The sequence below is a fragment of the Grammomys surdaster genome, unplaced genomic scaffold (genome assembly GCF_004785775.1).
Source record: "Grammomys surdaster isolate TR1022 unplaced genomic scaffold, NIH_TR_1.0 67, whole genome shotgun sequence".
Taxonomy (NCBI): Eukaryota; Metazoa; Chordata; class Mammalia; order Rodentia; family Muridae; genus Grammomys; species Grammomys surdaster.
Genome location: NW_021604569.1, coordinates 9,865,341 through 9,887,517, shown reverse-complemented (window position 1 = coordinate 9,887,517; position 22,177 = coordinate 9,865,341). Strand labels below are relative to the sequence as shown.

General features: G+C 39.9%; 1 protein-coding gene across 1 annotated transcript in view; it reads right to left on the bottom strand.

Moving 5' to 3' along the window:
* Nucleotides 1–17,397, bottom strand: part of Actr2 (actin related protein 2) — a 43,101-nt gene extending 25,704 nt beyond the window's left edge. The window contains exons 1-2 of the mRNA XM_028777781.1: nucleotides 17,257–17,397; nucleotides 5,578–5,688 (exon numbers count right to left, since the gene is read on the bottom strand). Coding sequence (XP_028633614.1) covers nucleotides 5,578–5,688; nucleotides 17,257–17,304 — 159 coding nt within the window. The 5' untranslated portion in view covers nucleotides 17,305–17,397. The remainder of the gene's footprint in view (nucleotides 1–5,577; nucleotides 5,689–17,256) is intronic.
* Nucleotides 17,398–22,177: the final 4,780 nt, after the last annotated feature.

The following is a 22,177-nucleotide window of genomic DNA, read 5'->3' as shown; positions in this document are numbered from 1 at the left end:
AGAACTTGCCTCAATGAGAGCATAAAATGACCCACATTTTAAAAAAAATCAAACTTTGTATGCATAACAAGACAAGCAATATTCTATTATTTAAATATTTTACAAACAGACCTATATTGATGAATCCAATTAGAAATTAGTACTAGAAATAGCTACTATTTGGTGTATAATAACAAGTTCAAATTATGGGGAAATAAAGAAAAGAAACCATAAAACCAACATGAGAAAATATAAATGAATCTTTAAAAAATTATGAACTTCAAGAGTGGGGCTATAGCTCTAGTGGCAGGAGTGCTTGTTTAGCATATGTAAGGCGCTGGGTTCAATCAATAACACTGGGAAAAGGGAAAAATCAGAACTAAAAATGTCCCAGAAAAGTAATTTTAATCTTGAAAACCAGGATGGGGAGCCTATTAAAAGCCAGATTTCTGGAAAATACACTAACAGCAAAAGGAAAGCAGAGTGCACTACAATTTTCTGTTGTAACTAATTCCTTATAAAGTCAATTCCCCCAAACCAAGACTCAAGTTTCTTGACCTTAGCTGTTCAGACTCTTTGAGAAGAAAAGACAAAGCTGGAAAGATCTATACTGTGAACTCTGCGTAAAGGCATGCATGGTGAAGTTTATTAGTATCTGTAACTTATGAAACATCAAAACAAATAAAACCAAGGCATTTTGATGGAAGAATAGATATATGTAATTACTCAGAATAATAAATGTTTTGTTTTTGAGACAGGGTCCATCTATGTCGCCCTGGCTGTCCTGAAACTCTCCATGTAGACTAGGCTAGCCTCAAACACACAGAGATCTGCCTGCCTCTGCCTCCCAAGTGTTAGGATTAAAGTAGGATTAAAGGTGTGCCTTTCTAAGCCACTACACTGGCTTAGAATAATAAATATTAATACTGAAATCTAGGTGACAGGTATACGGAGGAGGTCTGTAAAACCTATTTAACTTAACATAAACTGTATTGCTAAACATTTCTTAATAAAAAAAATAGAGAAGAAATCTATATGCTACTTTGGCTAGTAACAAGTATAATTTCATACAGATTTTTTTGTTATTTGCTCATATGATAATATATTTTTCATTGTATTATACAAGACAATTGACTTGGATAATTGATTAGTAATCACCACTATTTCAATCAATTTAGAGTAAGTATGATCCAATGTCAACAGAATACTTAGTTTTTAATTCCCCTTAAGAACAGGGGTTATAGATTCTTGACCTTATAGCAAATCAAAATTAAAGCCTCATGAACCTTTTCTAGGACCACACACATTATGAAATATTAACTGCAAGGGATACCAGATCCTGAGTACCCTTAGTTCCCTCTAAACAAAAAGGATATTCAAAAATGGAAGAGTGTAAGTTCAAGGGACTTTATAAAAATCTGCTGCTAAAATTATTTTTAAACCCATGGTTCTCAACCTGTGGATCGAGACCCCTTTGAGGATCCACATGTCAGAAAATCTACTTATCAGTTATTTACATTATGATTCATAACAGTATCAACATTATAGTTATGAAGTAGCAAAATAATTTTATGGTTGGGGGGTCACTAAAAATGAGGAACTGTATTAAAGGGACATGGTGTAAGGAAGGTTGAGAACCACTATTTTAAACCCTCCAACAGGCCAGAGGTGTTGCACAGTCGGCATAGTGCTTGTTTAGTATGCATGAAAGTCCTGGGTTTCATTCTCAGTACGGCCTAAAATCAGGCATGATGGCACATTGTCTGTAATCTTAGTACTTGGGAGGTAGAGGCAAGAGGATCAAAAGTAGAAGACCAGCTTGAGATATATGAAATCTTGTCAAAAGCAAAAAGAAACAAAAGAACAAGCAGTGACTAACAGGTATTGTGTGGCAGGCACACAAAAGCCTAGGGTAGGAAAATGAAGACTGCCTGAGAGTTCAAGCTCACCCTAGGTTACAAAGGGAGACCACGGATCAAAACACTAAACAGCCAGGAGCACAAGCTTGCAATCCCAACACTCAAAAGGCACGAAGATCAGAAGCTCAACACTATCACTATCCTAGGCTCTACGAGAAGAATGACACCAGCCTAGGCCATATAAAACCCTGTCTGCAGAAAAGAAAGAAAAAAAAACCACCAAACAAACAAACAAAACCTAGAAAATCTAAACTCTTCCCTAGAACCTTTCAACTTTTAAATGTCCCTCTTCTCAGAACCAAGCAGGACATGTTCAGAGGCCCCTTGAGTCTTCACTGTTTCCCACCACTGGAGGTCTGGACTAAACCTCACCCGCTGCTTGAAAACTCAGTGACCGAGAGACACTGCTTTAAAGCCACTTATACAGTTAGATTATATTTGCCAAGAATGATTTAGAACAATGTCACTCTCAACTAGAAAACAGGAAAAAAACAATGAAGTTTTAAACTACAATTCCATCCCTAAAAGGAAACTATGAAATCAGGGAAAAGCAGGCAGCAGTGCAAGTTACAGAGTGAAATTGTCCCAAAAGATATTCTTTCTCTCCTCCCAGCATATTGAGAATTTTATTTTTATATTGAAAGAACAAATACATTTATAATACCAATTAGACATTCTACTTCTGATAAAAAAAAACTTTAAAATTATGCCTATACTATTCTTTACAACTACACCCTTTCTGAAAAACTCTTTAGTATCTAAGACTAATGCATGCTCTTTTATTCAGAAGAAAATTAAGAATTTTAAAGACTACCACAGAAAAATGTAATAACACATTATGTCTGGGATAGACTCAGCAAGCTTCTAGTTTGTTTGTTTATTTATTTATTTGTTTGTTTGTTTTTAAAAGGGGAGAGTCTACACAACGGGGTGTGTGTGTGTTGTGTGTGTATGTATGTGAATGTGTGTGTATGTGTGTGTGTCCGTCCTTTTATTTGTAGGAAAGTCTGATAGGTATGTCTTTTTTTTTTCTCAGATAATATCAAATCTATTTATCAGTAAGGATGACATGGAAACAGATTTTCTTTTGTTACTTTTTTCATTTATGATTCATTTGCACATTAAATTTTTACTCAGTTTACCAAATACATATATGGTATTGTACTGGCTGCAAATATATGCACTCAGTGTGATAGGCAATATATAACATCAATCAATAAACTGAGTCTCCAAATATAACAAATAACCCCCATTTTCTGTCTATATCACATAGCTACTTCATGTCTGAATTATGCACACCACATTCCATTTTATTTATAACATTCATCTACACACACACAAAAAAAGGAAAACAATTCAAAACTATGTTAGTAATTAGTTCTTGTTTGGTTCATTGTATGCAATCAGGAAAGTATAAGACTTTATTAGTTGCTACCAAACTGAAGAAATGAAAAGGGTTAGAAATTAAAGCACTAAAACAAAAATAAGAAATTCCCCCCTCCCCATACTAAAGGGACACAAATCAACAACTACTGTCCCACCAAGCAAAGTGGAAAACAAACAGAGAGCATGTGTGTAACCTCACTTACCATCTTTTTGTTATTCTACTTCAACAGGTCAAGAAAGGTGAAGAAAGAGAAGGTAGAAGCAAGAGTCAGAAAAGGCCTACATAAAATCCTCACTGAAATGTTTAAACACACAAGCAACAGAGACAAATTAGGCTGAGGTCAGATGCAGTACCACTATAACTTATGGTGTTAATTATCAGGGCCAAATGAACATGGACAGTAATTACTCCTAACTGAAAATTAACTAAATGATTTAAATTTCCATAGTCTTAGTCTACTATTACATTTTAGCTAACAAGACATACAAATATAAGTCAATTTTCTATGCACAAGAATTCCAAAATGTCAAACTTTAGTTCATTATTGAGTTTAAGAACTTCAATTAAGGAAAATACATGGTAACAGTAAAGGCCTAGGTCTGTAAGAGTTAGTTCAGGAGTGTTTATCTAAACCCTAGTATTCATGTAAAAGGAAAGCCATTTAACTTGAAAGGCTTAAAAGAGCAGAGTGACAAGAACTAAAGTAACAAAACACAGACTGAGACACTATATCAGCAACGCTACTGGGTAGTCCCTGGGAAATGTCTCCCAAGAAAACTTTATTTCTATTACTTGGCCTTAAAAAGCAAGAAAGCAGGTGTGAAGAAATGTGTTGTTTCTCTCGTGCTGGACAATAAAAATAGCTATATGTTATATTTCTCTGAACCTCAAAAAATGTTATCATCCATAAAAATGTTTAAAAGCCAGATACTAAATTACAAAATGTGATGTATTGCTGCCACTCAGTTTCCTTCATCATATTACTAGCTAAGTTTCAAGATGAAGTTCTTTCAAGACAGAATGTGACAGGTGTCCTAATACACACCTTTAATCCTACACTTGGAGGCAGAGGCAGGCTCTCTGAGAGTTCAAGGTCAGCCTAGGCTACATAGTCAGACCTTGTCTCCAAGGAAAGAAAAGATAAAATTCTAGCAGAATAAAAATTTATGAAAAAGAGAAAGTGGAACCCAGCAAAATTTCCCTCAAGGTTTTTTCTTAAATATCTTTTTTTCTTTTTCTTAAATATCTTATACTGAGCAAACCACTTAGTTTTGAAACCTACCAAAGGGGAGAATTCACTTTTAGGTTTTTTAAAACACAAAACCTAAGTTTCTATGTTTAGTTTTATTCATCGTGTAACTCATTCTCTAACTCCCTAGTAGAGACCTAGAACACAGAAAATCTCTATCAGAAATTACCACCAACTATCACCTTTCTCAGCCCCTCAAACAAATGTCCCAAAGATGTACAACCTACTAAGTCTTGCCAAAGGCTGTCCCAACAGGACCAACAATGTTAACTACCCACAAAACAAATGAAACAAAACAAAAAATCCCATTTAAAAAAAAGTCCCTAACCTCTAAAGTGTATTTTATAATTTGAACCCTGGCCATCTTCAGAATTTAAAGTCAATTGGTGATCTCTCAATTTGTCTATTTCTTAGAAAATAATATGATTTTTGCTTGAATTCTAGATCTGTGGGAGAAAAATGTGTTGAGTTTCTCATGTAAAGTACTTTGGCTAATGACAACTTGCCCTTGTTTTTCATACGATAAGACTTACAGTTTCAGACCAAATAAAGTTTGGCTTCTCCAGCACGTTATGAAAAGTCAACTGTAAGGGTGAGAAGAGGAGCCACAGTCTAGAGCTCTGTGTTTTCCTGTCTCTATAGAAAGAAGAGGAGGGCCGGCCTATGACAACACAGAGAGAAAGCCTCAAGTTTCAGAGACACTAAGACACTAACAACTGCAAAACATAAAACTGCCAGGCTGACTGTTCTTCAAATTAAACTATGCAAGAAGACTTTATGGCACTAATATGTATCAATTTTGTACCTAATTTTAAAAACTTACATTTTATACTCCATAAAATAATGGTTATCATGCTATACATAAATGAAAAAGATAAAAATAACCTCAGGGATCTTTTTTGCCTTTGTTGAGAATTACTATACATTAAACTATGACAAGTTCTGATCCCCCTTTGCTTTTCCTGACATTGTACTTTACATTACTTAATTCAAGGATCACTTCGCACATCCTCATGGATATTTAGCAATGAATAAAACATTACCTTTATTTCAATGTTTCCCACTTTGGTGGTTGATCTGATAATAGGTCTTCCAACCAAAGCTGGGAAGATGTGTTCTGGAAAATTAGAGCCTGCATATCCACACTTCACAAACTGGAAGGAAACAGAAAAAAGCAGGTTAGTATCCAAGCATTTACTACAGTTATTTACAAACAGTATTAGAAAACATCACTATGCTTTCAAACCATACAAAGTAGTCACCCATTCTATTCCTAGTATCATCTCTGAGTTTTCCCAGGTACCAAGTACTTTCAGAACTTATGTTAGTTGGGGCTTCTATTGCTAAGATGGAACATCATGACCAAAGCAACTTTGGGAGGAAAGGGTTTATTTGGCTTACACTTCTACATCATAGTTCATCGCTGAAGGAAGTCAGGACAGAAACTCAAACAGGACCGGATCCTGGGGGCATGAGCTGATACAGAGGCCATGAAGTGTGCTGCTTACGGGCGTGCTCCTCACAGTTTGCTCAGCCTGCTTTCTTATAGAACCCAGGGCCATCAGCCTAGGGATGGCACCACCCACAATGGACTGGACCCTCCACCTTCAATCACTAATTAAGAAAATACCCTACAGCCTTGCCTACAACCTCATCTTTCTTACAGAGTCATTTTCCCAATTGAGGTTCTCTCATCTCAAATGAGCCAAAATAAGCCCTTCCCCTTCTAAGCTTGTGTCAAGTTGACATAAAACTGGCCAGCACAGAGTTCAGGTTTAGTTTCAGGGTAACTGCTTCCTTCATGCCTAAGTGTTCCCAGAGGGAAAGCTGTTTGAGCAGGGAGCTAAGCTGAGTGGTTCATGGACTTCCTCTTCTAAGTTACTTCGATGAGGAACTGATCCAATGACCAGAAAAATAGCTAATACACAGGAAGATCCTGTATCAAGAAAGAAAATCCTGTCAATGTCTACACATTAATAAGGTCTTTGTCCAATGCATGCTAAATTATGATTTTTCTGTTGCCTAAATCAGAGTTTGACATATAAGAGGAGCATATTAAATAACTGGTTGGTAGTATTAAAAAGAATTGTTAATTTACAAGCATGAGATTACGATAATTTAAAAATACAAATAGAGCTAGTAGGTTCCCTATCCATGGACCCAACTAATCATGGATCAAAATACTTGAAGCAGGGCCAGTGTGGTATCTTAGGTGGTTAAGGTATTCGTTGCCCAACCTGATAATCTGAGTTCAATCTTAAGACTCACACCCTGGAAGCAGAGAAGCAACTCCCACAAAATTGTCCCTTGTCTTATACACATATACTGTGGCATATGCATGCCTACCCATTCACAAATAAGTGAAGTAAAAAATATTTAAATCATATCTGAAAATACCTTTCACCTTACCATTATTCCTTAAACACTAGAAAATAACTATTTACATGACAATTACACTGTTTTAGGACTGTGCATGATGGTACACTCCCATAACCCTAGCACTTTGGAGATGGTTGGTAGAATAGGAGTTCAAGGCCAGCCATAGTCGCCCAAACTTAACATATGGGAGTTTGAGGACAGCCTGGACTACATGAGACCCTATCTCAAAATCAGAAATAACTATAGCAGTATTGAGTTAGGTAATAGACTAAGGTAATATACAGATATTATGATACTTTACGAACAGCTACAAGCATACATGTGCATGTGTGCTCTCGCGCGCACACACACATACACACACACAGAGGAATAGAATGAATCAATTCCCTACAGAAAACATCTATTGCTCTGTGGCACCAGGGACTATGCATACACTTTTAGAAGAACTAAAGTAAAGAACAGTACTTGGAGATATACACATTGGTAATAATGCAAAGGGACAGAAAGCCAAGCTGGTGACATACACTTCAATCTGGAAAGCTGAGGCAAGAGAATTGTTTACAAGTCCAAGGACAGTCTAGACTCAAGCAAACCAAACAAACTCTAAACAGAAAGAGAAAATATTATATTGGAATTTATTCGATGTATATAATATTGAGTTCACAAAGACATCATCATGTAAGTACACTGTGTACTTCAACCACACTCTCCTTCCATACCTTCCCCCTTTCCTTTCCTCCTGCTAAGTGCCTTCTGTTTCACTTCTCCTTTCATGACATGTAAAACAATTTTGTATATCTATAAAAACCTTATGACATACAAATGAAAACATGGCATTTGTCTTGAGTCTGACCTTTTCACATAATATGATCTCTAGCTGCATCTATCTTCCTGCAAATGACATAATTTCATTCTTTTTTATGACTGAAATTCTACTATGACTATACAGAATATTTTTGTCAATTCATCTGTTGGCTATTAAGAACAGTGCAGCAGTAATCTGTTACTTATCTGAAGGATGCTGACTTACTGCCTTTTGGGTAAATACTCAGGGCAATATAACTGTGTCATGTGATCATTTATTTCTATTTTTTTCTTTTGAAAATAAGTGTGTGCAAGTGTCCATGTGCATACACGCAGACACCATAGGGTAGACTTCTGGTGTCATCCTCAGATCTCCTTTGAGATAGGCTGTGGCTTACCAACTAGACTGGACTGAACTGGCTGGCCAGGGGATGCCCTGTCTCTATCTCTGCAGTACTGAAATTACAATCACAAGTCATCATTTCAGCACAGGTTCTAGGGATTGAACTCAGGTCCTCAGACTTTTAGGAAATGTACTTTCCCAATAAATCTATCTCTTCAGCTATAATGTATTTGTAGCCTTCTAAGGAATCTCATCAATTTCCACAGTGACTCAACAAGTTTATATTCCCACCAGCAGAATATAAGGGTTCTCTTCCTCAAATGTGGATATTAATTATTAATGTCCTGGTCAGTAAAAGGCTCAGAGGGTGAGGGCATTTGCTAATAACCTGCCTGAGTTCATATAATTCCTGGGACCCACACGGTGGAAGGAGAGAACCAAGTCTTGCATGTTGTCCTCTGACCTCCACACACCTATGGAATGTGAGCTTATATCAACCCTGCCAAAATACAAACATCTTCACTGTCTCTACAGCAACCCTTTTGGAAATCATACTGAATCACTTTTAATTATAAATAGCCTCCCTAGAACATTCTGCTATCCAGAATTCTGTCTTTTTAAACAGAACTTCAAAACTGTTAAAATTGTATTTAAAAGTAATTATGAAAAATTTCTGAAACTCAAAATCTTGAAATGCTTTGTTCCAAACTCACAAAGCTTAATCCTAGTTAGTTCACTGTCCACTACCAAAGCTGGGGCATTTTTAAATATAGCTACACATTTCTAAAAGCATATTATACAAGTTGATATGATGAAACATATTTACAATCCCAGCACTTAAAAAGGACCAGCCTGAGCTATACACAAGTGCCATGCCAACGAAAACTTCATGCACAGTTGAAACTTTTGTCTTAAATAAAAGTGCAATATAATCTTTCTTGGGTTACCTCTGAAGGCACAAGTCTGTGTGGTCTAAGGGCATACGTAATCAGATACCCTACTTGTTCAGTTGATAGTGTTTCAGAAGTGAAATCAAGAGTATATGCACCATCCCAAAGAAGTATTTAACAGAATTCAGGAACACTAGTTCATATTACCACAATGTCTTCATTTCTTTTCTTTTTTTTTTTTTTTGTTTGTTTGTTTGTTTTTCAAGACAGGGTTTCTCTGTGTAGACCTGGCTGTCCTGGAACTCACTCTGTAGACCAGGCTGGCCTCGAACTCAGAAATCCGCTTGCCTCTGCCTCCCAAGTGCTGGGATTAAAGGCGTACGCTACCACTGCCCGGCCCACAATGTCTTCTTAAATAACTGATTAATGTGACCTAAGAAGACTTGGGAAAACAATTATCACAGAAAAAAGGAATAGCATCTTGCTGGGTATGGCAGCTCATGACTATAGTTCTCCCACTCTAGAGGAGGCCGAGGCAGAAAGACAGCAGGTTCAAGGCCAACTCAGGCTATCAAAACCCAAAACAAAACAAATATATAAAATTGCTCACCTTTAGATCCTAACATTTGCTTCTCACCCCAGCTTATATGATAATAATCTGAGTTGAAACAATACAAAAATAGAGGAAATATTCCCATCATCTTTCTACCATAGATACCAAAGACACATTTTAGTACAAAATCTGCAGTATACTAGCCTGTCATAACTTTCACATACATTCTGAATACATAAAACTAAAATATTATTTAATATTTAAATAAAGAAATCTTATGGTTAACCTTAAAGAAGGCCAGACAAGACCGCAAGCCTTTAAAGCCAGCACTGGGGAAGCAAAATCTTAGTTCAGGCCAACGTGGGCTAATCAAAACAACTGCAAAAAAAAAAAAAAAAAACCCTCAGAAATGAACATTAGGCAAGTCAAAAGTATCCATTCATCAGGATGAAATGCTCACTTATATAGATATAGTCTCAAAGAAAATTAGAAGTGGTTTAGCTCAGTGGTACAGTGCTTGTTCACCATACACAGGGCAGTGGGCTGGAAGGACAGCACTTACAAAACCAAACCAAACCAAACCAAGCCAAGCCAAACCAAAAATCCCAGCAGAGAATGAATGATAGGCTACTCTACACGTTCATAACATTTTCTGTGTAACAAATGTAAATGAATAACTTTTTTACATGAGAAATCAGAAGAGGGGAAGGGGCGTTGCTAAGAAGTAACCCTAGTGAAGAGAGGAGACAGCTAGGATCTAGAGGTCTGTCATTTACACATATACAAAATAGCAAAGGGTCATTCATATCAATGTCTTTTTGATTACAATTGTGCAGATGGGTAGTTCCTATCTTAAAATTCTTTTTAGTGGCTGGAGTTAAGAGCACTGGCTGCTTTTCCAGAGGACCTGAGTTCAATTCTCAGCACATACATGGCAGCTCAAACCTCCCAGTAACTCTAGTTCTAGATCTGATGCCCTCTTCTGCCCTCCACGGCACCAGGCATGCAGGAGACACCCATAAACATAATTTTTAAATATATATATTTTGAATTTAATCTACATTTTTAGAAACTGTGTGTTTGCAGGCACACACACTTGAGCTCCCCAGCACATTGTGCCCCCCCACCCCGCCCCCTCGCTACACGAGTCTCAGTAATCAAACTCAAGTTATCAGGAATTGGTGACAAGCACCTTCACCTGCTGATCAGCTCAAGGGCCCTTAAAGTTCTTGAGCATATTTTAAGTGGAAAAAATGTTTTCCAAGTAGCTCAGAAGACAAAAATTGAGGTCACTGAAACCGCAGGAATGAACAATTATAAACCGCTATCAGTGCTTTACTGAAAACAGGAGGGGGGTTAGACTTTTCAAATGAAAGCTACTATAAATAGAAAAAGGAAGTGATACTTAATAAACTACTCCCAGGGCCGGGAATGTAGCTCAAGAAGCAGAGTGCTCACCTATCATGCACTAAGCCTTGGGTTTGTTCTCCAATACCCATAAACTGAGTATGGTGGCACACAAAGAGGTGGAGGCTGGAGGATCAGAAGAAGTTCAAGGCTATCCTTGGCTATTGGCAAATTGGAGGCTAGCCCAGACTCCAGACCCTAGTTTCAAAAGCCAACATCAAAAACACCTATTTACTCTTACTCTGCCTAAACAGCAGTTTGGTAGAAGCAGATGCTGTCTTAGAATCCAACACCAGCATTTCTGTCAGAAATCAGACATTCTACCAGAACAGTATAAGCTATGCTATCTCACATGAATTAGGATCCAATGACATTAAAATAATCCAATTCTACAATGTCAAACTAATAGATAAGCTAGTCCTTCAAAAAAAACCTCAAAAAATTTTTTTAAAGAGCCATAACAAAATAGAAAGAAGATATTCCTTTCTAGGCTACTCTTTTGGTATCATTTTAATCACTGAAATTCCTCCTGCATGTCAATCATTTTAAGACTGGTGACTTAGTTCCCTCACTGTGTGTAACAGGCTGTGTTAAAACAGATTTTACCATATATAGCCTCTTCCTTGTAGCACTGCGGTTTGAGCAGGCTCTCTACTTCCTACTGAGTCACCAAATGGAAGAAGAGGTACAATGTTCCTTAAGACAAAAAGGAACAAAAGGTCGGTCTATATTCAATATCAAAGCAACTTTTTCCTTAAATAAGACTCAAAAACTTTCATTTTATTTTTAAAATATTTTGCTCTTTGAGAATTTCATACGTTTCAATCATATTCACCCTCCTGCCCCCAACTCTTCCCCAGATCCACCCCGTTCCCTTCTCACTCAACTCTTTTTTTCTTCCCATCAAGGCTAGTATGTCCAAAAATTCTTAAGTATGCAGCCTTCCATGGGAGTGTGGGAAGTTGACTTATCAGGGGCTGGCTATATTAGTAGAGAAAATGGTCTGTCTGTATCTCTTCCTCCACTCCCAGCAGCTAAGAATTCCCCATAGCTCTTTGCCTGGGGTGGAACTTCTTGCCTAACTCCCTCCATGCCGGAACCTGCTCTGACTTGGTTTTACATGTCGTCACACTGTTGCTGGCCTGTGCATTTGTCCGGCAGCTCTGTTTCCTTGAGGTAACCTACTGCCTTGGACTCTACCATTCTTTCCACTACCTCTTGTAAATGATCCCTGAACTTCTGGAGACAGAATGTCACCACAAAGACCATGCTACCCTTGAATTTGTGGCGATCCTCATACTTTAGTCTCCCATGTGCTGGAAGTAGCACCAAGCAGGATTTTCTTCTTTTGCGACAAGGCCTCACACAGCCTAGGCTGGTCTTAAATTCCAGATGCTTCTGCCTCTCCGCCCAAACATTGGAATGACAGGCATGCTCCACCACACTCACTGAGATTTTTTTAAATTTTAATAAAGATTTACTTATTTTATGCATATGAGTGCTCTATCTGCATGTACACCTTCATGTCAGAAGAGGGCATCAGATCCCATTATAGATGGTTGTTAGCCACCATGCAGTTGCCGGGGATTGAATTCATGACCTCTGGAAAATCAGACAGTGCTCTTAACTGCTATCTCTCCAGTCCCTTGCTGAGATTTTTAAACTCCCACTTGAGCTTATTTGCTTTATATTCTTTCCCTTAATAATTGTTGGTGCTTGTATTTCAACTTCATAGTGACCGTTCTTATTTGAAGTCAATGGTTGTTCCACATGACCAATGTCTTCCACGTGGTGAAACTCAAGTTGTTTTGTTTTTACTTAAAATACTCCTAAATTCAGCATATCAGTTAGCAGAAGCATGTTAAAACAGACTATAATCAACTACAAATGTGAATTTTAACTGAAACATTCTTTTAGCATTATAAATGTCTATACACGGGGGCTGGAGAGATGGCTCAGCGGTTAAGAGCACTGACTGCTCTTCCAGAGGTCCTGAGTTCAAATCCCAGCAACCACATGGTGGCTCACAACCATCCGTAATGAGATTGGATGCCCTCTTCTGGTGTGTCTGAAGACAGCTACAGTGTATTCATATATAATAAATAAATAAATCTTTAAAAAAAAAAAATAAATGTCTATACACAGCCGGGCGGTGGTGGCGCATGCCTTTAATCCCAGCACTTGGGAGGCAGAGGCAGGCGGATTTCTGAGTTCGAGGCCAGTCTGGTCTACAGAGTGAGTTCCACGACAGCCAGAACTACACAGAGAAACTCTGTCTCGAAAAACAAAAAAAAAAAAACAAAAAAAAAAATAAAAATTAAAAAAATAAAATAAATGTCTATACACAATCATTAAACTTTATTAAATATGTCAACAACATGGCAGTCACTTGAGAAATTTGCATTTTGTTGGTCAATGAAGTCACTGTTGGTGAGTTCATACTGAAGTTTCGTAGTTCTAGATATTAACACCAGGAACCCAGACTCAATTTGAAAGGAATCAAAATTCACAGTTAATAGGTATTTCTGGCTAAATGGCCACTTTCAGAAGCCCTAGTCTAGAAAGCAGGTTTCCTTCTCTGGGCTACTGAGACAAGGGTCTAGTTGTGGATAATAGGAAAAGAGACTAGAGGTCAAGCATCTAAGTGATCCAAAGAACATTTAAAAACTTAACTTCTTGGTGCTGGAGAGATGTGCTTAAGAGCATTTGCTTTTGCAAAGGATCCAGGTTCCAGTCCCAGTACCCACATGGTGCCTTAAAATTATCTGTAAGTCCAGTACCAGGGGACCAAATCCCTGTAGCCACCAGGCATACATACGGTATACATACACATATGCAGGCAAAACAACTATACATATAAAAATATAATAAATCTTTACTTTATTTTCTTTAATTTTAACTTCTCAGGGCTGGTGATACACTTCAGAAAGAACATTTATCTCCCAAATCCTTGGATTCAATTCCTAGCATCATAAAAAACCAACCTACCTACCTTCTTAAACAGCCCACATTTTAAAATCTAAAGTATACGAAAGGTAAATGAAACCACAATTTGATTAAGGATTTAAGATACTTCTGTATCCTCCTCTCATGTGCAAAAACTACCGAGATGTATGTTTGATAGTGTAGTACTGGACCCTCTAGCTCCTCAGACATCAGGCAAGCACTGTACTAAATGAGCTACACCTCCAGCCCAGGAGTGTGTGTGACTAGATGGTTTGTACATGAGGATTCATGTGTGAGAGTGTGGAGAATGCATGCTGTGGTGCACGTCAGAGGACAACTTCAAGTGCTGGTCCTCATCTTTCACCTTGTCTTCTGCTGCTCACCGATTCATACAGCTCCAGCTAGCCCAAAAGCTTTCTGAACTTCTTTCTGTCTCCCACCTTGTGGTGGAAGCACTGGTGTTACAGTCCTAACTCCACGTGGGTTCTGGGGATTCAAGGTCAGGTGCTTATCCACTGAGCCATTTCCCCAACCCCTTTTCTACTATTTTTTTAAAAATCGAATCTTAATGTCCTCTCTAATATTTATTGCAAAGTAGTCACTATACCTTCAGGTATCTAAAAAACTTAGAAGACTTCAGAAGAATAAGTAGTTAAGAAACAAAACAGAATCTAAGTAGCTTTTAGTCCTCAAGTTTTCTCAAGAGACACAATATTCCTAACTGTATTATGATTTAAATCAGAGCTATCTATGGATATATATGAAGATATGGCTATTTCATTCACACCCAACCATATCTAGGGAAAAAAAGTGAATAAAGCTTATAAGTAACTACAAGAATAACATCAAATACAAAACTTTCTGTTTGAATTATCTTTTTGTTTTGTTTTGTTTTTTTGGGTTTTTTTTTTTTTTTGAGACAGAGTTTCTCTGTGTAGCCCTGGCTGTCCTGGAACTCACTCTGTAGACCAGGCTGGCCTTGAACTCAGAAATCTACCTGATTAAAGGCATGCGAAACCACTGCCCTGCAAATTATCTCCTTTCACTTACGCCATAGTAGTTCATTTTTTGTCCTAACAGGACAAAAAAAAAAAAAAAAAAAAAAAAAAAAAAAAATGGAGTCTCACTAAGTAACCATGGGGATTTGCCTGTCTCTGCCTCTCAAATGTTGGCATAAAGGGAGTATGCCATCACTTCAGCCCTTTTTAAAACACTTTTAATACTTATTGCTATTTTAAGTGTTTTGTGTGTTTACTTGAATGTTTGTATATGCACCACATGTATGCCTAGTACCCACAGAGGCCAGAAGAGGGCACTGAATACCCTCGAATTAGAATTACAGATAGGCGTGACCTGCCATACTGACAGAAATCAAACTTGAGTTCTCAGCAAGAGCAACAAGTGCTCTTAACTACTGAGAAATCTCTTTGGTAGTAAGATAGTATTTTTTTTAAAATAAGCACTTTTGTAAGAATTTTAGAAAAGTTTAGCCGGGTGGTGATGGCGCACGCCTTTAATCCTAGAACTTGGGAGGCAGAGGCAGGCGGATTTCTGAGTTTGAGGCCAGCCTGGTCTACAGAGTGAGTTCCAGGACAGCCAGGGCTACACAGAGAAAACCTGTCTTGAAAAAACCAAAAAGAAAAAAGAAAAAAAAAAAGAAAAGTTTAGACGTTTAAAATTTAGTTTAGGGCCGGGCAGTGGTGGCGCATGCCTTTAATCCCAGCACTTGGGAGGCAGAGGCAGGCGGATTTCTGAGTTCGAGGCCAGCCTGGTCTACAGAGTGAGTTCCAGGACAGCCAGGGCTATACAGAGAAACCCTGTCTCGAAAAACCAAAAAAAAAAAAAAAATTTAGTTTAGGGCTGGAGAGATGGCTCAGCAGTTAAGAACACTGGCTACTCTTCCAGAGGTCCTGAGTTCAATTCCCAGCAACCACATGGTGGCTCACAATCATCTGTAATGGGACCTGATGCCCTCTTCTGGTGTGTCTGAAGACAGCTACAGTGTACTCATGCAATAAATAAATAAATAAATAAATAAATAAATCTTTTTTAAAAATTTAGTTTAAATAAAATGTAACAATAGATACTTTGCTTTAAAAATCTTTTTCCTGATAATTTAGAAGCTTTATAAAAGTCTACATAGTTTTCCTCACTGCTGTATCCTTTATTTCAAAAAATTATGAGATGCATTTTATTTATCCCTACGTGAAGTCTGCAAACATAAATATCTTTAATGAGCAAATAAATGGGGTTGCTTAAAACCTTGTAAGTTACTAAATCTTCGGCCTGTTACCACAGCAGTGGTACGGATGTCCCTTTGCATTGTCACCTATCCTATTCTAGCCCAGATTTAGCTTAAATGAAGCTAGTACAAGAACTGTCAAAGTTTATAATAAATTCAATCAAGGGCACTACAATGGCAGTGAATACCAGCTCCTTTCCCCTTTCCACAATCTGGCTTCAAGGAGGTAAGCCAAGTAAAATCCATTTTAATATGTGTGTTATCTTTGTGGCAAAGAGTAGAAAAGTCACAAAATGTTGCAACGCTAAAATAGAAATCACTAAAGAAGTCATTCAAAAGAAACAGTTGCATCTTCAAAACTGGAACTTTGGTGCTCCAAACTCACTTTTAATTAGGGATTGAAAGAAATCAGTTGCAAATAGTTTTCCGAGTCAGAGCTTTAGTCTGATTTTGACAATTTTAGCATCTTCAAGACTAACATCTCTATCCTGCCCTTAAATAGGAAAAAATATTAAGGCAGAGGCGGAACCAGAACTGATCCAACTTCCCACTAAAATTAATTTGAGAGGTCCTAGGTCTCCTAAGTCTTTCCACAGACGACGGTCTATAAAGGGCTGCAAGCAAACAAGAGGTGAAGAAGGAGTTGCCGACCATCCCCCTCTCTCAAAACCACAGACGACAACGACAACCCACACACTCTCCTGGGGCAGACTCAAAGCCGAGAGCTAGGGCTGTCGCCCAGGGCCTGACAGCACTTCCTCTTTTCTCTGCAGAACCCGTTTCCTGCCTCGCATTCGGCATCTTCTGCTACACAGGAAGAGGAAGGCCGCTAGGTCTTGTATGGACGGACACAGGCGAGGCTCGGAAATGGAGACCTCCTCGCCACTGAGGAACCGGGCCTCTCACCACCTAGACCCACATCTCGGGACGCGGGCGGATGCTCGGGAGCCCATGGGGACAGGTTTCCCCGCCTTCGGGTGCACTGAGGGTAGCCTAGCTCCGGCACACCGGCTCAGGGCCGGCCGGCCGGCGCCCCCAGAACGTCCTCCGGCGCCCCCGCGTCCCCCAAGAGCCCGCCCGCGCCCCCGCATCCCAGCCCTGCAGCCGAGGGCCCGCGCACACCCCGCACACACACGGGGCCGCCCCGCCGGGTCTTACCCCAGTGCCGTTGTCGCACACCACCACCTTCCTGCCCTGGCTGTCCATGGTTCGCCCTGGTGAGCCGCCGCCCGGCCTAGCCTGCTTCCTCCTCCACACGGCCCCGCCCTCGGCTCGCCGCTCCGCCCAAACCGGAAGTCCCCGCCCGGCAGCCGCTCCTAGAGGGCGGTGCAGACTAAAACGAGAGCCAGGACTGGCAGCCGAGAAAGCCAATGAGAGCTGACCGGCGCGGGCGCGCCCTCTTGCCTCGTTCTGCTTCCGGCGCTGCGCAAGGCTGGTAGGGCGGCGGCTCTAACCCAGGTGTCTCGGGACTTAGGGCGCGGCCGGGCCGGCTGTACTGGAGGTAGGCAGGTGAAGGCCGGCGGATGTGCGGTGGGGCGGCAGTGGAGAAGGGTGGAGCAGCCGGCTGGAAAGACCGAAAGCCACCTGGAGGTCCCGAGGCATGATGTGTCATTGCTCCTAGGCCTAGGTGGATACACCTACACCAATTTTCAAACCTCAGGTTTATTCCACACCTCAAGTTGCTGCCCCAGGAGCCCAGCGGGATGCTTTCATTTCTTTTCCCCATTTCCCTCTTTAATTTTCTCAAACAGGAACTCGCTAGGTTGCCAAATGCTGGCCTCAAAAATTGAGATCCTTCGTAGCCTACCTTGGAAACAGGGACAAGTTCTACACTCACCTCCTTAAAAAATAAAATATGCACACACTAACCTAGAGACTCGGCTTTGAAGTCAGACAACTCCAGGCTGGGCGTGATTGCTTTAATCCTAAGATTCAGGAAGACTATAGCAGTTGAGACCAGCCTGGTCTACATAGCGAGTTCCAGGTCAGCAAGAGCTATAAGTGAAACCTAGTCAAAAAAGAAAGATAAGGCATGCCGGGCAGTCGTGGCGCACGCCTTTGATCCCAGCACTTGGGAGGCAGAGGCAGGCCGATTTCTGAGTTCGAGGCCAGCCTGGTCTACAGAGTGAGTTCCTGGACAGCCAGGGCTACACAGAGAAACCCTGTCTCGAAAAACAAAAAGAAAAAAAAGACCAACAACAACAACAAAAAAAAGATAAGGCGTTCATTTAGCAGGCAGTGGTACACTCCCTTTCAATCCCAGCACACAAGTAGAGGCAGTTGGATTTCTGTGAATTCCAGGCCAGCCTGGTCTATTTACAGAGCTAGTTCTAGGACAGCAAGGCCAAAGAAACCCTGTCTTGAAAACCACAAACAAACAAACAAAACTCTTTAATTTTAGTTTAGTTTTGTTTTCTGAGACAGGGTCTCATTGTCTATCCCTGTGTTAGACAAACTGAGAATCGAAAAGTTAGGAAGACCAAATCCATGATTGTCGAATAAGAGCAATTTGGGGGTGCACTAGGACTGGCCAGCCAGCTGTCTCACTGCTGCTGGCCTCTTAAGGTCCGTTTTATAGGAGAGACCTGAGAGAGTTTTTAGAAAGAAACAATGAAACGGAAGGATCAAGGGTAAGTATATATGTCATATGAATCCCAAGTTTAGCTAGGTTGAAAACTTGTTTTGCAGTTTACATCAGACCTAAGAAACAGAAACTTATTCTTAATTACAAATAGAAACCTTAACTTGCAAAGACCGTACGTAACACAGGAGAAACAACATATCCTTAACTGTCTTACTGTAAACAGAAACTTTAAATTTCAAAGTATAGTGTTATAGGTTAACTTCCAAGTGTTCTCACACTTGGCTGACAGAGAGCTCAATATGTAGATCAGACTGTCCTCTGGCTCTGACCCGGCTTATTACATTGCTCTGATGATTTTGCACACAGCCAAGCAGGTAGTGGTGCTCTGTAGTAAATGAATTACAGGATGGTAGTATTTAATTAAATTTTAGGCCTAGCATTCCATTAGATTTCTAGGTAAAATATGAAAGATACCCTACCTAATCTAACTGGCAAAACTTTGCCAATTTTAATTTTGTTACATATGTTACTACTTAAAAACTCAGGTACTAGTTGTTGATGCTTAGTGTTTCCAAGTTTAATATTTTGTCATTGGGCCAGCAAGATGGCTCAGTAGGTAAAGGTGCCTACTTGATGACCTGAGGTCAATCCCTAGGACTCAAATAATATATAGTATATAATATATAACATAATATATATTATGTAATGTATAATATATAGTCTTTATATTGTTCTTGAAGCTTACTGATTCAAAAATGTGGTGTACACAGTGACTCTCTTGCTGCTGCTACAATGAAATATATATTACATAACATATAAAAATAACATCCACTGTAACAGATAATGGGATAAAACATGCCTATGGGATATAATTCACAGCACAGTTATTGCTTTTAGAATTTGACGTTTAGTAGATAGCTTTTCAGTGAGTGTCTTGTCCCCTAGATTGTTTTTAAATTAAGTAAACTTGAATTTTTTCATATGATTAAAGGGGGAATAGGTGTGTGTGACAACAATATCCAGTGTTAAAATATAAGCTTCTAATCACCAGAAGGAAGGCCATGACCAACAACAATGTTCAAATACAAGAATCCTTCCTCAAGTGTCACTCAGTACAACTGCTTACAGTCACAAGTATCTTTAGCCTAAATACAAAATGCTACAGCTCCAACTTTGGTGATTAGAATCTGGATACTAAGAATAATTTGCTGTTGAAAAGAGAAGTGAGCCAGGGTTGTGGTTCTGATGTAACTGGTTTGCCTGTCATGCACCAAGCCCTGGGTTCCATCCCCAGCCATAAAACCATTCAGATATCCCCGCAGGGAGGTGGAGGCAGAGGGAGAAGAGAACAAACACAGGGCCTGTAGGGGCAGAGATAAATTTAAATCTCTAATGGAAAATTAAAAAGAGACTTTCCATGGCCAAGCCTCCTACAGCAGTGTGTGGGACAGCGTTTTCACAAGCTGCTTCAGGCCTTCAAGTCTAGCAAACAATTCAATGTAAGGTGGGTTGATAAGTCTGGGCCCAGACCTACTACTCTTCTTCGGTGAGAGAGGTCTGAGGTCTTTTCTATCTACTTTCCCTTAAGAGTCCTCTTCTCTTCTTTACTTTTTTTTTTCTTTTCTTTTTTTTTTTTTTCCTGAGACAGCTCTCACTCATATCTCAGCCTGGCCTCAACATACAGCATAGGCTGAACTCTCAGCCTCACATTCTTTTTTTTTTTTTAAAGACTTATTTATTTTATGTACACGGTCACTCTTCAGACACATCAGAGGAGGGCAACAGATCCCATTACAGATGGTTGTGAGCCACCATGTGGTTGCTGGGAATTGAACTCAGGACCTCTGGAAGAACAGTCAGTGCTCTTAACCTCTGAGCCATCTCTCCAGCCCCTCAGCCTCACATTCTTAAATTTGAAGATTGCAGGCATAACACTAGGCCTCTCCATGGCCTTTTTTTTTCTTTAAGATTTATTTTGTTTTATTCGTATGTATGTCTCTGTATATTCGTGAAAGCGTGTGTATAGAGGTACCTATGGAGGTCAGAAGTGGGCATTGGATCCCTCAGAGCAGGAGTTACAGGTATTATTAAGCCACCTGATTTGGTTGTTGAGATTTAAACGCTGGTCCTCTGATAGACCAGTAAGTAAGTGCCCTTTGTGGCTAAACTTTCTCTCTCAGGCTCCCCTCTTGTAACTTATCTGTATTAATGGTTAAGGGTTAATATTGATGTGAATTTGATTATGTCTACAATCACCTAAGAGGCACTCCTTTAGGCACACTCGTGAGGGATTATCAGGTGAACCTCTGGTATTCCTGTGAGGATTATCTTGCTAAAGTTAACTGAGATGGGAAGGTCCATTCTAAAAATAGTTCTGAGAAGAATGTGGCACCATTCCCTAGGCTATGATTCTGGTAAAAAAAGAGGGAGCACTTCGTTTGCCCTGAGGTGGCTTGAGCGTGGGGGGTGATGTCCTCTGCCCCCTCACCACCTGCAGCAGTCAGGAGAGCTGGCCCTGCCCCTCACCAGCTGCAGCAGTCAGGAGAGCTGGCCCTGCCCCTTACCAGCTGCAGCACTGAGTGAGCCAGCAGGAGCAGTGCAGAGAGCTTGTTCTGGTGCTGCGGGAGCAGGAAATGAGCTACCACCCAGGCCCGGATCCAGGGCTTTGAGTTGGCCCACCTCGAAATCTACCTCATCTATTAACTGTTGGAGCTTGTGAAAGGGCCAGTCCTACAGATCCAAAGCTGTAGGATCTCCATGACACAGGCAACAACAGGATATCTGAGAGGATTCCTGGTGAGGATCCAGTATTGATGGGGCAACAGAAACCAGAGGCCTCAGACCACACCAATGACTCACGGCAATGAACGTTTGCAAATAAATATGTGTGGACAAAAGAGTGTACTGTGAGACACACTGCGATACACTACAGCTTCCAGGACAAGATATTTTCTATGCTTTATTCATTTTTGTTTCTTATTTTCTTTTGGGGGAAGGTTCTAGGGACAGAAGGCTGATGCAAAGGGGTGATGAGATGAGTGGGATTGGGGTGCATGATGTGAAACAAAGAATAAAGTTTAAAAAAATAAACACACCTAAAAATTTTTGGAAAAAAAAAAAAGGTATCACCAGCATTCTCTGCTTCCTGACTTGGGATGCAGCGTCCCCACTGTGATGCACTGGGCCCTTGGACTAAGAGCCAGCATGCACTTTGGCTGCAGTCCTCACAATATTCTATCACAGCAACAGCAGAAGTTTCCAAGACAATGGGTCACACGGGTCAGTGGAGATTCCTACCTATGACAACCCTCCAAAAGTATTTGTATTATGATCCATAAGAGGAGCAAACCTACAGTTATTAAGTGGCAACAAAAATAATTTTATGGTTGGGGAATCACCACAACATGGGGAACTGTATTAGAGTCACAGCATTAGGGAGGTTGAGAACCACTGCTATAAAGCAACATTTCCATTTAGCCCAGTGGCGACAGTAGT